Below are 15,277 nucleotides of genomic sequence, written 5' to 3' on the forward strand. Positions count from 1 at the left end.
TGATGGCTGCATAAATTCTCTCTACATATTCAAAGATCTTTTCATACATTTCTTCTTCTGTTTTAGGTGCTTCTTCATCTTCTGGATGGCAACAAGGGTGAATAATACCATTCATATCCAAATATAAATTATCAAATTCTTTTCCGTTAGGATTTGGTTTGGTTGTATCAATTCCTTGGGTTACAATTCTAACAGTCTTCTTTTTAATGGTTGGTAATTGTCCATCAGCAACCTCAAAATCATCATAATTTGATGAAATTGTTGTTTTTTGTACTGTAGGTATTTCTTCAACACATTCCGATACAATATTTGGATATTTCTCTGTTAAATATCTATATAATCCTGGTACACCCATGGTGATGAATATATATTATTAGAATGGTGCTGATGATCAAACGATGATGATGAAAAACAACAATCGATGACGATCAAATTTTTTTTGAACTTTTTTAATAAAATTATAAAATACTTTTGGTTCAATTAAACGGCTCAAATTCTTAGCATGTTGAAAACTTCCTTCTTGAGGGAATCTAATAGGATTGGTTTGTAAATGACAGAGTCAAAACCATGACCCACTAGAGTATCAACACTTTCCCAAGTATTGGCTGTAATGGCTAAAATTGGTGTTTGTTTTTCAGTTTCGTTTTGTTTCTCTGCTTTACGAATCATTTCACATGCTTCCTTACCTGAAAGAATTGGCATGAAACAATCCAACAAGATAATGTCGTACTTCTTTCGTTTGTACATGTTGAAACATTCCATTCCATCACAGGCTACATCAATATCTTTAAATCCAATAACTCTTAGCATTTTGGTGAGGATTTTCCTATTAACTGCATTATCATCTACAACAAATATTGATTTCTTACTAATGTCAGGTCGAATAGGACTGGATGGGTGGTGAGATTCTGATCTTTCACTTGTTGGAGAGGCTGTTTCTACTCCCAAGAATGTTGGCATGCTGCCTACTTCAACAATTGATTGTCTTGGGGTACAACTGGCTTTCTTGCAATGTGCATTGTGCGGTTTCTCTTTCAACACCAAATCAGCCAAATCAACAAACTTGATCGGTTTGGTCAGGTATGAGAAAGTTTGATGATGTCTTGTTTCTCCTCTGAATATTGAAGGAATTATCATGCAATTCAATTGTTCCACAAATCTAGTGCCTTGAATTTGAGTACAGAACGATTCTGGGCAGAAAATCATATATTTACAGGAATGATCTGCAACATGGAGAATATTTTCAGATTCTTGAACAAAATCTGCATGAGTTTCAAAATCTTGAATAAGCACAACTCGTTTGAACAAGTTCAAATAGGAAGACAGTACTTGTCTAAAAACTGGATCCTCATCAATAATGATAATACTCAAATCTTGTGATTGATCTTCACTTAGAACGTCCAATAAATTTTCTGGATTCAAATTAATGTGAGTTGAGGAAGAAGAGCCTTCAGAATCTGTAACTTGCTCTTGTTTGTCCATTTCTTCGAGAGGGATATAGACGTTCATTGTTGTTCCTTCTCCTACTCTTGAGTTGACAATAATCTTTCCTTCCATTTTCTCAATAATTTGCTTAGTAATATTCAATCCAAGTCCATTTCTATTGGTATTGATGAGACTACTTCCTCCATTGTTCAATTTTGTAAATTCTGATTGTTTAAAGTAGTGCTCGAATCCTTGGGTCTTTTCTTGTTTTTCTATAATGTGGAATGGTTTGAATAAACTTCCAATTTGAGACTCTGAGATACCACATCCATTATCTTGACATTCAATCTTGAGATAGAAGCAATTCTTCTTAATTTCCTCTTCTTGGAAGTGTAGTTTCAATTCCTCATCCTTTGCCTTTTTACATTTGAGCAGGACTTGACCTCCCTTAGTATACTTGATCGAATTTGAAACCAAATTCATTACAATTTGACTGATCCTCACAGAATCTCCCATTAAAAACATTGGTACTTTGGAAACATCAAAGAATGAATGTAAAGTATTCTTCTTTTCAATTGCTAATGGAGAAAATACACAAGTTATGGATTCTATCAAACACATGACATTAAATTGTTCCACCTTCAGTTTGATATTTCCAATTTCCATTGAACTCATTTGAAGAGAAGAGGATAGGATGTGTAATAAGAGTGCCGCATTTTCATGAACATCATTAATCATTTCTGAGAAGGAAGCGTTTGAAACCATGCAATGTTTACAACTCTCTGAACAATCTTCACTCTTATAAATATTCTTAATTAATTCTACGGAACCAATAATGGCATGAAGTGGATTTCTCAATTCATGAGATAGTGATGCAATAAATCTCGTCTTTTCATAATTTGAAACTCTTTCCTTTGCAATTTCTACTTGATGACTAGTGTACTGATTATTTTTCTCTGTCAAGTGTTTGGAGAAGAAGAAAGATCCGATTAATACTGTATTCTGAATTACAAACACTTCCAACACTTTAACATAAAAGTCTGCTCTTTCCTTCTCACTCAGTAAATCGTACCACATGTAAAAAGAAGTAAGTAAGGAAATGGTGGTGAAAGCAATCAATTGCCCACATCCAAATAATATATAACTAGACTTGTAATAAAACGACATGGACACTACAAAAATCTTAAATGTTGTAATGATATGCATAGGACTTAATGGTCCATACTTGATTTGCATTGCAATTTGTACAAAATCAGCAAGAGATATTCTCGATAAGTTAATCATGGAAAAGGCATGTAAGGTTGTAACCTTATCTAATATAATGTTCACGCCCATATGTATAAAATGTTCCACAACTAGTACTATAACGAAGAATAACGGTCCTATATCCCATGATGCTATTGCTCCAAATATAATTGGCATGATGGCCAGATAGGACCCGACTGTTGAGTGGCAACTTTGTTGTTGTTTCACTTGTTGTAAATCTACTTCGTCTTTGATCGCTGCTGATGAATTAGCACTCCCTGCTGTGGAAGATGAAGGAGATGGAGGAACTGAATTGTTATTGGTGGTGGTAGATGAAGAATTATTAGTTGGACTATTTGAAGAGTATTTGGCCTTAATAGAAGAGGATGGCGATTCGGGGGCCATCTCTTCCTGGTTTGGCATTCTCTTCACCACAATATTGCCATTACTTGTTTGATGGTCTAATTTTCGGAAATTCTTACTTTTCATTATTGAGGCACTCATTGGTGATGAGAAATTCATATTATTTCTTATGCTATTGATGGTGCCTGATCTTCTATCCTTCTTTAATTGTTGTTGAGTGGCCACAGTGTCAAATTTGTCTTGAAGAAGTGAAGGAGGAGTTAAGGAAGGTGAAGATGTACTCGTTGTTTGTGGGGAAGAGGATGATGAGAGAAATTCATCATCTATTGCTTCCATAGTTGGTGTTGTTGCTGCATTAAAAGTGTTGTTATTATCATCTTCATCTTTATGAGGGACGGAAATTCGGATGGGAGAATTAGGTTTATAGTGATGAGAATTGTTGTTCGTTCTCACTGAACCTTCTTGTTCATTATTGAAACGATCATCACCACCAATTGATGTTGTTGTTATTATATTGGAACTATTTGATTTGAAATTGGATATCAAAGATGTTGTCATGACTATGATGGCCGTGGAAGTTATCTTTTTCAAAATGTAACGATATTAAAATGTAATAATAAGAAGGAAATTATTGACGTTGTGTGATGGTGAGATATGTAAAGCTTTTTGTTTTTGTTGTTCATATTTAGCCCACTCACAGGGCCTTATTAAGGGTGTTGTTGCTCTTAATAAGGATAATAGATTTGCTTGATAAACAATATTTGACGGGGTTTTGCTTCTTTTATATCCTCTCTATGTGACCAAAAAGTATATTTTTATAACAAGTTCATCTCCTGGTTCTGAACGTGTTTCTGTTGGTGAAAGAATATGAGGCAAAAAGTACAAGTTAGTAATCTGATTGCAATATAATCATATATAATAATATATTATAGAATGAAACAAAGATCCTCGAACCAACCCACTCGTTGACCTGCAATCTTTTTCAATGACATTTGTTGCATTTTTAGCTTGGCCTTACATTCGAGGCCAATATATGGCGTCTTGTTCGTAATCAATTCTGCAGTGTCTCCATCTTCAGTATTTGGATAAAAGTAGTAGATTAAATTTTGATAATTCAAATCTTTGGTGAATGGGTTGATTCGCATATCGGCAGTTGCCTTAATTTCTTCAAGTGTTCGGGCATAATTCCAAACTCTTAGTTCTGTAAAATCAGCACACATATTGACACCTTCCCACAATACAATCTTTGAAATTAAAGAATCTTTGTCGAATGAATGTGTAGGATATTCTAAGAAATAGTCCTGATTCACTCTAACCTTGATGTTATCTTGCTCAAAGACAAGCACAAAATGTTGCCACTGATCTGGTGCAATATAATTAATAAATCTCATATCAGTAGTATTAAAATTGATGTAAAGAGCTCCAATAGAAAGACTTAATTTGATAGAACGTGATGCTGAACAAGTAATAGTCAACAAGTCGCCACTAACATTCTGCTTAAATCTAGCCCAAAATTCAATTGTAAAATTACTCATCAAGATGGGTTCGCTCATGTCCGTAATCTCTGATATTGGTGCTATCCTTTCCATCATATCCAAGTCAAACATATAGGAAGCATCAAATAGTTCATTTCCAATAGCCGAATAGGGTCTTCTTATTTTCCCAACAGCTTGTTTCAAACTAGATTTATACGTTAATCCCAACTTTTCTCTCACATCTTCCATATACTTTTCATCCTTCTTCATCATGGCTTGTAATAATAATTTATAAACCAATGAATCCTCACTCTCAAACAAATCATGACACATTGTATTCAAAACAGACAAGATTGGAATATAACCAACACCAGCAAACTGTAAAATCATTCCGAAAATCTCTGATGGCAACTGATCAAACCCTGTAGGCTTTCCCGAAAAGGCTTGTTTTGGTGTATGAATACTAACAAAATCCTCTAATTTTTGTATATTGTGATTGAGAGTGGGATGTTCTCTTTGGGAGGCTCTCAACATGCCGAGAGGTCCTTTCGCAAAGAGTGATTGAACAACATCTTGTTTATGATAGGAGGAAGACATTTTTTTATTTTTTATTTTTTTTTAAATTTATTTGATGAACTTTAATATCTAAAGTCCTAGATGAACTTTTAGAAATTGTTGATTTAAGTTTTTAATTTAAATTAAAATTTTGTAAATTGAATTGCAATTGTAAATGTAATCTTTTGTAATCAATCTTTGAGAACACCTAGAACCGAACTAACTTTATATTTATCAATACCGAGTTCTATTCGAAAGAACATTTACTTGTGAAACTATTAATAAAATGGTTTCAGATAATCATTTCAATTTTAAGAAAATGAAAATTCATTCGAACTCTGCACCCGAACTCGAGTTTAATAAACAATTCAAGAGACTTTGTATTGGAAGTTTAGTTTGATGAAAGGAATAACCATCTCCAAGCTTAACACAAGCTGGAATTTGCCGTTGCTTAGTTACATGTCAGAACTTTATCTGTCAAAAATCATTAACAAGAGATCCCAAAATTCAACACAAAAAAATGACAGCTTCAACCACAGTGTTAATATGCCTGTTGTCTTACTTGTTTCTTTCCTTCTTCTTTACTTATAACTATGCAGCCGATCAAATTTACTATTCGAATCGTCCAACTTCACAAATGACGAAACCTTTCGTATATCAATTAGCAAGTGGTGCACCTGTTGCCCTCTCGATCAAATATTTCGATAACACAGGTGATTACGACAATGTATACCACTTCATCCCTGACAATCCCTCAGCAAAATCCAACTTTACAATGCGTTTCTATGTTGATGGATTTTCGAATATTGCTTGGAGTGCTTTATTGACTAGTTTGGTATCTGGATGGAATTCAGTGTCGAAATGTGGAGTTTTAGTCAAGTCAAGCTTGTCTAGCTCTAGAGAATCGACCACTTCACAAAATTCCACATTCTTTAATACACCTCTTTCCATTTCGAATAGTGATAAGTTTAATTGTGTGGTTTCGGCTAATTTTGCAAAAGCTGGATTGTTTGAAGTGTTGGTTACTCCAAAATCTAATTATGAAGAGGGTGTTTATTTATTTGAATATACTCCTGTGGCTGGTTTAACAGCTGATCAATCTTTATTTCAGGCAGAATTGGTCGTCTATTCGAAAACCACCTTTACGAAACTTGTTGGAAATCCGGTGGTTGATCCAAACAGTTTATTGGAAATTCAGGTAGCTCAACCAAGTATAATTGATCCAACTAATCCACCAAATCTCGATAACGAAACTTCCACTTCTTACATTCCATTGAGAGATAACTTTGGAATGAATGCTATTGTTTCTTCTGCAGTTTCTAATAAGATGAATTTGATTTATACATGGCAAGTTATGAGAGTTTACAAATTGAACACTGCCATAATTGATGTCATGCCAAAAACTAACTATCTCGGTAAATCCAATACTCTCCAAGCCATGTATCAACAAAACAGTTTAGGATACTCCTCTCTCGTTTTATCTCAAGATAAAATACTCTATGCTGATACAGCTTACAAGGTAGTGGCCTCAGTTTACTCCTCCTCTAAGACTCTCATTGCTAGAAAGATCAAATACTTGAGAACGCCACTCGATTTCTCTCCAGTCTTGTCAACTGTTGGAACTGTTTCACCAACCATTGTCAATTTCACTGATCCACTCACTTTCAAAGTAACCTCTAATTTCAAATATAGCGACAATTCAGATGCCACTAATTTACAATTTGCATTTGGTTATTTGGATACTTCCCTAATTAAGAGTTCTGATGTCATGAGCTTTAGTAATTTGGACAATGTTCCTTACTCGACCATTATGCAAGGATTTGTGAGGGTGACTGATTATTCCACTTCCAAAATTATTTCTTCCTACCTTCCACCAAGTTATGCTTTGGGAGAAAATCAAAAATCTTGGAAGACTCTTTTGTTTGTGAAGGATTTAAGTTTTGGAAATGTGAAAACTTATGCTTTGAATGGAGTTATTGTGAAACCAGTGGCTCTCGAGGAGATTTATCGATTTGTATTACCTTCAGCATTTATGAGTGTTTCCATTCCACAATTGAAAGGAGTAGTTGGCTTCACAAGAAAATCCTATCAAAGCACTGCCAATTCAACACTGATTGACTTGGTTCAAAGACGTTTATTTGCTGTCATTCAGAACAAGTTGGCAACCATGACTGAAAATGATACTGACAAGTTGGCAGATCTTGCTAGAATTCTCGATATTTGGGCATACAATGCAAAGAAAACTATGGCGAATATGGTAAACACAGATGGAGATGCTATTTTCACACTCTTGTACAATTTCATTTCCATGATTAAGAAAGATGCCAATCAAAACAAGTACACTGGTGATGTCACTTCCAAACTTCCACTTGGAATGAAGGATGGTACTGTTTTGGATATACTGACCTCTCTGTTGTCTAGTTGGATGAAAGTTTCTCAATTCAAATCGAAAACTGCATCACTTGTGAAAATGCTTTCGACTAGTATTGTTGATAGTATTTCACCAAGTGAAGAAAGAAGATATTCAACTGATTCTATTGTATTTTCTATTAGAAAGGATTATGCTTCTAATTTTAATGGAACTACTTTAACAACTGATTCTTCATATCATTCAGTTGTCATGCCAACTGTTTCAGTATTCAATTCAACGAAAGGTCTGTATGGAACTGAATTTGTAACCTATTTGGAAAATCCAAACAATTCCACATCATCCAGTGGTGGAAACATTACCAGTGATGTAATTTCCTTGAGATGTATCAATCCATCAGGTGATTACTTCCCTCTTAGCGAATTGACTGATCCAATTGTTTTGAATTTCAACTTGTCCATAGCCAACATTTCAAATCCAGATTTATTGGTCTGTAAATATTGGAATGAAACTGTCAGTGATTGGTTGTCCAATGGTTGTACAAGAACTGCCCTTCTCACATACGGTGATTACTATGTAGTTGAGTGTTCCTGTGATCACACCACTCAATTTGCAACATTTGTTGAGTTTCCAACTTCAACTACCAATTTAACTTTAGCACAAAAGCAAGCTTACTACATTTTATGGGGATTTGATATTGGAATTGGTGTCATATTTGTGATTGTGAGCTTGATAATGTTATTACTGATTTGTATCTTTAGAAATTCACAACCTGTCAAGGCCAAGTACATTGCTCCATTTGTGGGAATGACAAGTATCTTTTTAGAATCATTGTTGAGCTATGTTGTTAAGTCATCGCTCATGATTGGTTTCACAGCAACCAACTCGACCAATATTTCATTCTATTTGAATACTATTACATATTGTTCTGCTGTTATTATTAGTGTGGCTTTCGCAGAAACAGGAGAAGATTTGGCTTCTACAGATCATTTCCTCAAAGAGTTTGTACGTTTTCCTTGTGGTATGCTTGCCCTTGGTTATCTTTACCTATTTCACAGGATTTTCCATTGGAAGAATTGTTCAAGAATCACTCAATTCAGACACCTCTAAGCAAATTTTCACTTCTTCCATCTATACCATAGTTACCTCGAGTTTTATGGGTGCAATTCTTCTATTCTCACTTGTTGCAGTTTCCTTAATATTCATAGTTGACTTGATTTATGCCTTTGCTGTTGAATATAGAAAACCATACATTGATACATCAGAGATTTCAGGAACTCTTGTGGAAATGAGTGAATCTCAAAGCTCTTCTGCATTCAGCACTGATTCGAATAGCAATTCCAAGAAGAAATTCAAAGATTTGGAAAGCTTTAAAAAGGCAAAGGATATTACCATGTCTTCCATGTACAAATTCTTTGTCCAAGATGATCCTTTATTCTTCCGTTGTGAGAGTTTGCTTTTCATTTTCTGTTTGGGAGTGTTATTGATCTCGTATGTGTTTGGAATTGTTGGATTAGGTTTCTTTACACTCACTGGAAAGGCATTGAGTACAAGTGAAAGCGCATTCGAAACTTCACTCGTTATGGATATCATCAGATTAGTTCTTTCAGTTGTGTACTTTGTCTTGTACATTCTGGTCTTTGGAGATTTGTCACTTTTGATTTACATTTTCAAATATAGAAAGTACAGAGTTTCGTCCACTTCAGGTTCCACAAGTTTTTCATCTGAATCTCGATACGACAATGAATTACAAGAAATTCTGAATGACGGCTTAGCTTATTCCTTATTCGAAAAGTTCACAGTCAAGGAATTCTCAAAGGAAAACCTCCTCTGTTACAATTCCCTACAAGAACTCGAAGATGAAAAACAATTTTATCAAAAAGATTTGGAAAATCAAGTGAAAATGTTGGAAGAAATCATTGAAAAATATTTAACACAAACTAGTTCATTTGAAGTTAACATTCCTTCGAACACAAGAAAGAATCTCATTAATTTGATTAAATCAAAGGAAGGTCTTACAAAGGAAAATGTAAAAAAGTCGCTGGAATCTTTGAAATCTGATATTCTGGTCAACTTGACTGATACCTTCTCAAGATTTACTACTTCTCAAAGTTATGAATTTTGGACGCAAATCAAGGAAGAAAAGGAAAGATTGATGGCAAGAAATAAAATGGTTTAATGTTTAAATTCAATAAGGTATTGGCAATTATTTTTCAATAGTAAGCCAAATCTGAATGAATCAAATTTGAGATTGATTTAAAATATTCTTTAATACGGAACTGAAAAGCTAAATTTCAAGGGTGTAAATACATTGTTTTAAAGGTTGAGGTTTATTTTAAGTGTTTCTAATTATTTACAATTAATAATCATTTTCACACTTTAATGCTTTCTAGGAAATGCAAATAAATATTGAGGAGGAACTGCCACTTGATATTCCAATTCATGAGCAGCTCTAATTGGCCAATAAGGATCATTCAATTCCTGTCTTCCAATTAAAACCAAATCCGCCTTTTGATCCTTAATTAAATCATTAGCAAATTGAGCATCCTTAATTTTACCGACAGCGCCAGTTGCCAATCCATCAACTGATTTCTTGACACCTTCAGAGAATGGAACTTGATAACCTTGAACAATGGAAGTTGGGGAAAGTAATTTGGCATTTGCATTGTTGCCACCTGAAGAACAATCCAACAAGTCAACTCCACATTTTTGTAAAATTTTGGCTAGCTCTGTAGTATCTTTCATGGTCCATCCTTCATCACCAACATATTCATCTGCTGAAATTCTCACAAATAAAGGCATTTCACTTGGAATATTCGCTCTAATTCTTTCAACTAATTCAACCAAGAATCGAATACGATTTTCGAAACATCCACCATATTCATCACTTCTCTTATTCGAAGTTTGTGAAAGAAATGAAGAAATTAAATAACCATGAGCTCCATGAATCTCAATTAAATCAAATCCTGCCTTAATAGCTCTCTTTGCAGCATCCACAAATTGCTGAATCACCTCTTGAATTTCCACAATGGTCAACTCTGCTGGAATTCTATGATGTTCATCGAATGCAATTGGAGATGGACCTACAACATCCCATCCTCCTTGTTCATTTGTGAGTGCTTTTCTACTATTCGCTTCCCAAAGTCTTCCTGTTGATGCCTTTCGTCCGGCATGATTCAATTGTAAACCGATATGACCTCCTTGTTCATGGGCAAATTGAACAATTTTTGACAACATGTCAACATGTTCATCTTTGTAAATTCCCAAGCAGCCTGGAGAAATTCTACCAACATCTGAAACACCAGTTGCTTCTACGATAAATAAACCTGCTCCACCGACAATTCTACTGCCAATATGTTGGACATGCCAGAAATTAGCAAATCCATCAGTTGCTGAGTACTGACACATTGGAGAAACGACAATTCGATTCTTTAATGTTAAGCCTCTAACGGTGAATGGTTGGAAAAGTGGTGGAATGGAAAGTTCTTGTTGTTGTGTGGACATTTTTTTGAATTTGAATTATTGGAAAGGTTAGTTTAGGAAAATCTATTTATTCGAAAGTCGAGTTTCAATGAGGATGCAATTATTGTGAGGTTGCATAAATAATATCATCGAATTAAACAGTTCGTAAAAGAAAGTTTACCAAAACTGTTCGAAAGATAATCGTCCAAAAGATTGTAAATCTCCAAATATAGAATTTAGGATAGTAAATTAGATATTCCACTGTTCAACAATCTAGTTCATCTTAATTATTCGAAATCCGAATAAATGGCGTTATTTTAAATATATTCATTTTGATGAACTAGAAAACAGTTCAAAAGTAGTTTCGAATAATGTCATTCTAATTTATCCGAATCTATTTCGTATAATTTTTTTACAATGAAATTTACAGTTTTCAATATTACAGTCATGTATTTGTTAAAATTAAATTGCTTCCATACAAAACATCAATTAGAAACAGAACACCTCAGACAAGTGACATTAAATAATTATTAAAAAATTTAAAAAAAATGAAAGCACCCAGCATTCGTCTACTTCTCACACTCTCCCTGGTCGGCCTCTTCTTCATCATTATTACTTTCGGATTATTTTCAAAACGTAAAGGAAATGACATTTCCGAGTCAATTACAACTGGACGTGTGGCATTAGATAAAATTGACAGCAAATCCAGCACTTCAAAACCTGCACCACCTCCACCTCCTCCTCCTCCTACCTATTGTGTATCCAATGATGTTCTTTACTTTGGTCAACTCACACATAATGGAAATTTGAACGGACAAATGAAACGAATGTATGAAGCAGTTCATCCGAGAAGCAAGGAACCATTCTTGAAAAAGGAAAATACATTTTTCTTTACGGATATCGAACCATCTCCTTCCCATGTCTCATTCTTTTCCAGAATTACTTTAATGGCATCAAAAGGAGGGAAGGTTGGATATGATGGAGCTCAGAGACGTTTTCTCGAGTCAATTTTTACAATGTTAGAGTTGAAGAAGGAGAGGAATGATAAACGAGTGAGATGGTTCATGTTGAGTGATGATGACCATATGAGTATTCCTGCTAATTTGATGCGTACATTGGCAAAATATGAATTGAAATTGGAAAGAGGTGAATTGAGTGTGGATGAGCCATTAATTATTGGAAGAACACCTGAATGTAGAGCTGTTAGTGGAGGAGCTGGTGTCATCTTTAATGAAAAGGCCATTGAAGTGCTCAAGGTTAATATGGAAGAATGTATTAAGAAAGTTGGTTTACAATGGTATGATTATACCATTTACAGATGTGTGAATGATGTTCTCACAAAGACAAAGGAGGAAAAGTGCAAGATTTTGAAACATGAAACTTCCATGCATTGTTGTAATTACATGTATTTCTGTGATCCTTCAAGTTTTAAGGATCCACCAAATTTGAGCTGGTTCAATAGATTTAGAAAGGCAACTGGATTCCATTACCTTCAAGGAGATCACGTCAATAGGATGAAGGAGAATTTACCAGATAGTTTCTTTACAAAGATTGATAAATGCTTCCCAGTATCAGAGTTAGAGAAGGAACTTGATGGATACATGCCAAGTGTTTCATCTTCAAATAAGAATTTACGTGAAATTTTACAACAAGTTGAAAGTATGCCAGTAGTGAGGCCACCTTCACTCGATTGGATAAAGAGTGAATCGAAACAGCAAGATGAGAGTGTTGTCTCTTTCATGACAGGTTTGATTGAAATAATCTTTAGCAATTGGGAAAATCAATTCGCAAGCAATAGAAAACCAATAGATCAAACTCTGGAGAGAAAGGACATTGCCATTGCTGTTATTCCAAGTCCCCTCATTGAATCTAGAGCTTCACTCATTGCTAGAGAATATAACATCTCATCCCAAGTTGAACTCTCTCTCAATTATTGGCAACAATCTGGATTTAATGCTCATGTATGTGAATCCACACACACTTCAAAGATTTCTCTCTATGCAGAGTGTCTGAAAAAGTCATCAACATCCTCCAAATGGACCCTAGTTGTCTCCGAATCAACAAGAATTAATTCAGATTCCCTCCTTCAATATTTGAAAACTTTCAGCAATTCTGCAAAGCTTTACATTGGTGGAATGCGATCAGCTCAAGAATTAATCCTATCACAATTGGAAGGAAAATCTATTGGACTTCCATTTGGAGCTCTCTTTGCTGTTAGCTCTCCATTCATTGAGGAATATTTATCCATCGCCACTACTTCTTCTACCTTGAAGGAAAGCATCATTCAGGAACAAATCAACGATCGTCTTCTCATTCCAAATACTGGAATGATTCTGAGTGGTGGTCACTTTTTCACTCATGCACCAGAACACTACTGCACAAAAGGAATTACAAATGTAGAGTCGTGGATTGAAATGCAAGTTCCAACCAAAGAATTGGAACCAATGACTGTGACCTTCTCTCCAACTAATAATTGTCTTGGAAGAATGAATTCGATTAATCAATTTTTCAATAAGATTGATAAGAGTTTGCTTGGATCACCTACTGGCATTAACCATAATTGTTTTGAATAAACTATTCGATAAACAAATGCCAAAGTATTAAAGTTTTTTATGTTTCGAATATGGTTTTGTGTTTGATATATAGCTCTCTGAGAATCATATCTTGTGGTGTCCACTCTTCGACGCCACTGGGATTCTTATAGACCATTAAATCACGTACAAGCATTAAATTATGTTGCAATACCATCATAGTTTCGTCTGGAATACTTTCCAATATTGAAAATTTTGAATAGTCCAACAATGAAGCACATCCACCGTAATCATGTGATGCTATCGTTGTGAAAAGTAATGGATAACACATCCTTGAAAATAGGGTAATAAAACAACGTCAGCTTGGTCACCTGGTACTGAAATTTTCTTATAGGAATAGTAGAGAACTGCATCCATGGTAAAACAATATTTTCCATTCAATTTCTCGCCACAGTGTTTGTGTTGTAAGTATTGTTCATTTTGCTTGAATTCGTGTACATAAATCTTTGGCCATTTCTTTCCAACAGCCCTTCCATAAACCGAAAGTAAATTAATTCTCTGATCGAAAGAAGATGAAGAGGTAATGAAGGAAGGTAATGACTTTCACATTGCATCTTGGATGCTTGACTCCATTCGTTTGGATTATTTTTCGAAGAACTAAAGTTGAAAGTATGCATATTCCTTGGATTGGTTGCCATAACTTCCAATTCGTGTATTCTAACGAGTTGATGTTGTATGTATTTGATGGATTCTTCTATTTTGGCATTTTGAGAAGATTGAAAGAAAAAAGGGAGAACATTCAGCGATTTTCAAGGCGTGGACAGCAATGGGCATGTAGTTTGAGAGGATTGGTTTTGAAATCCCATTGGACGAAACTTTTGAAACTCCTTTACAACTCCATAAACTTCTCTACTAGATGCGAATATCAACCATGGATTATTTCTACTCATTGTAATTTGTTTCATCAACACTTGTGTGTTGATATCTTGACATGTGTCTTTTTCCAACTCACACCACATGACAATGACACCTCTCACGTTTGAATTGTTGAAGATTTCTCTTAAGATCAACTCATCTCTCATATCGCCTTGAATGTATTCAATTTGGTTGACATGTTCTTTCGCAAATTGAGTTTCTTCTTGAACTATTGGATGAGCATCGAGCACAATAATTTTGGAGAAGAATGGTTGGGATGTCTTTTCTGATATGAGAGCATGTAAAAGTGGATAACCAACATTTCCAGCACCAATCATTAATAGGGTTGAAGGAACATCCTTTAGTCCACTTTCGTCTAATTCTGAACTAGTGGAAAGAGAGGTTTCTATGACTGCTTGTTTCTTCTTATTAAATATACCCAATAATATGGTATTAACGTAGAGAGAGCAACAGAGCAAAACTATTAGAAGAAGTTGTTTTTTCATTTTGTTTTGTGTGATGTTTACAAATACGAAAGCAGTTGCTTTGAACGAAATTGTGTCGATGGGGCTCACTAAGATTGAACTTATCAAAAATCGTCTCAAACCCTATACTATCCCCTCCATATATAAACCATTTCTAAAGAAAGAAAGGAAAATTACTTTAAAATTTTTTAAACTTACCCAATCTGCAATTATAATTTACTGGAATAGATGAACAGCCATGAAATTCGTATTTCAACATATACTTCACGCAGCACTTGCTACATAGAAAATATGTGGAAGGGAAGAAACAGAAGCAAACATGAGAGTTTGTGCCAGCTCAGTTTCGTATAAAGATTCAAACACAGTAATCACAACCCAAAAGTAGTCAATTTCCAATAAATTGTATTTGGTTATTGTTTTGTTGTTGTTATAATATGCTGTAACAACTACAAT

The 15,277-nt window shown here is 34.7% G+C and overlaps 6 protein-coding genes across 6 annotated transcripts; 2 read left to right on the forward strand and 4 right to left on the reverse strand.

Moving 5' to 3' along the window:
- Positions 1–489: 489 nt before the first annotated feature.
- On the reverse strand, positions 490–3,591 carry NAEGRDRAFT_73562 (uncharacterized protein; the record flags this gene model as incomplete). The annotated part of the gene is made up of 1 exon (XM_002671476.1): positions 490–3,591. The coding sequence occupies one exon, from the start codon at positions 3,589–3,591 to the stop codon at positions 490–492; it is 3,102 nt and encodes a 1,033-aa protein (XP_002671522.1).
- A 368-nt stretch (positions 3,592–3,959) lies between these two features.
- Positions 3,960–5,105, reverse strand: NAEGRDRAFT_73563 (uncharacterized protein; the record flags this gene model as incomplete). The annotated part of the gene is made up of 1 exon (XM_002671477.1): positions 3,960–5,105. The coding sequence occupies one exon, from the start codon at positions 5,103–5,105 to the stop codon at positions 3,960–3,962; it is 1,146 nt and encodes a 381-aa protein (XP_002671523.1).
- A 478-nt stretch (positions 5,106–5,583) lies between these two features.
- NAEGRDRAFT_73564 (uncharacterized protein) lies at positions 5,584–9,610 on the forward strand (the record flags this gene model as incomplete). Its single annotated transcript, XM_002671412.1, has 2 exons — positions 5,584–8,440; positions 8,490–9,610. The coding sequence occupies 2 exons, from the start codon at positions 5,584–5,586 to the stop codon at positions 9,608–9,610; spliced, it is 3,978 nt and encodes a 1,325-aa protein (XP_002671458.1).
- Positions 9,611–9,744: 134 nt separating this feature from the next.
- NAEGRDRAFT_81529 (uncharacterized protein) lies at positions 9,745–10,939 on the reverse strand. Its single transcript, XM_002671478.1, has one exon. The coding sequence runs from the start codon at positions 10,933–10,935 to the stop codon at positions 9,811–9,813; it is 1,125 nt and encodes a 374-aa protein (XP_002671524.1). The 5' UTR covers positions 10,936–10,939; the 3' UTR covers positions 9,745–9,810.
- A 502-nt stretch (positions 10,940–11,441) lies between these two features.
- NAEGRDRAFT_52917 (uncharacterized protein) lies at positions 11,442–13,466 on the forward strand (the record flags this gene model as incomplete). The annotated part of the gene is made up of 1 exon (XM_002671413.1): positions 11,442–13,466. The coding sequence occupies one exon, from the start codon at positions 11,442–11,444 to the stop codon at positions 13,464–13,466; it is 2,025 nt and encodes a 674-aa protein (XP_002671459.1).
- A 767-nt stretch (positions 13,467–14,233) lies between these two features.
- On the reverse strand, positions 14,234–14,845 carry NAEGRDRAFT_73567 (uncharacterized protein; the record flags this gene model as incomplete). Its single annotated transcript, XM_002671479.1, has 1 exon — positions 14,234–14,845. One exon carries the CDS (start codon positions 14,843–14,845, stop codon positions 14,234–14,236), a length of 612 nt encoding a protein of 203 aa, XP_002671525.1.
- Positions 14,846–15,277: the final 432 nt, after the last annotated feature.

This window comes from Naegleria gruberi (genome assembly GCF_000004985.1).
Source record: "Naegleria gruberi genomic scaffold NAEGRscaffold_61, whole genome shotgun sequence".
Lineage (NCBI taxonomy): Eukaryota > Heterolobosea > Eutetramitea > Acrasida > Naegleriidae > Naegleria > Naegleria gruberi.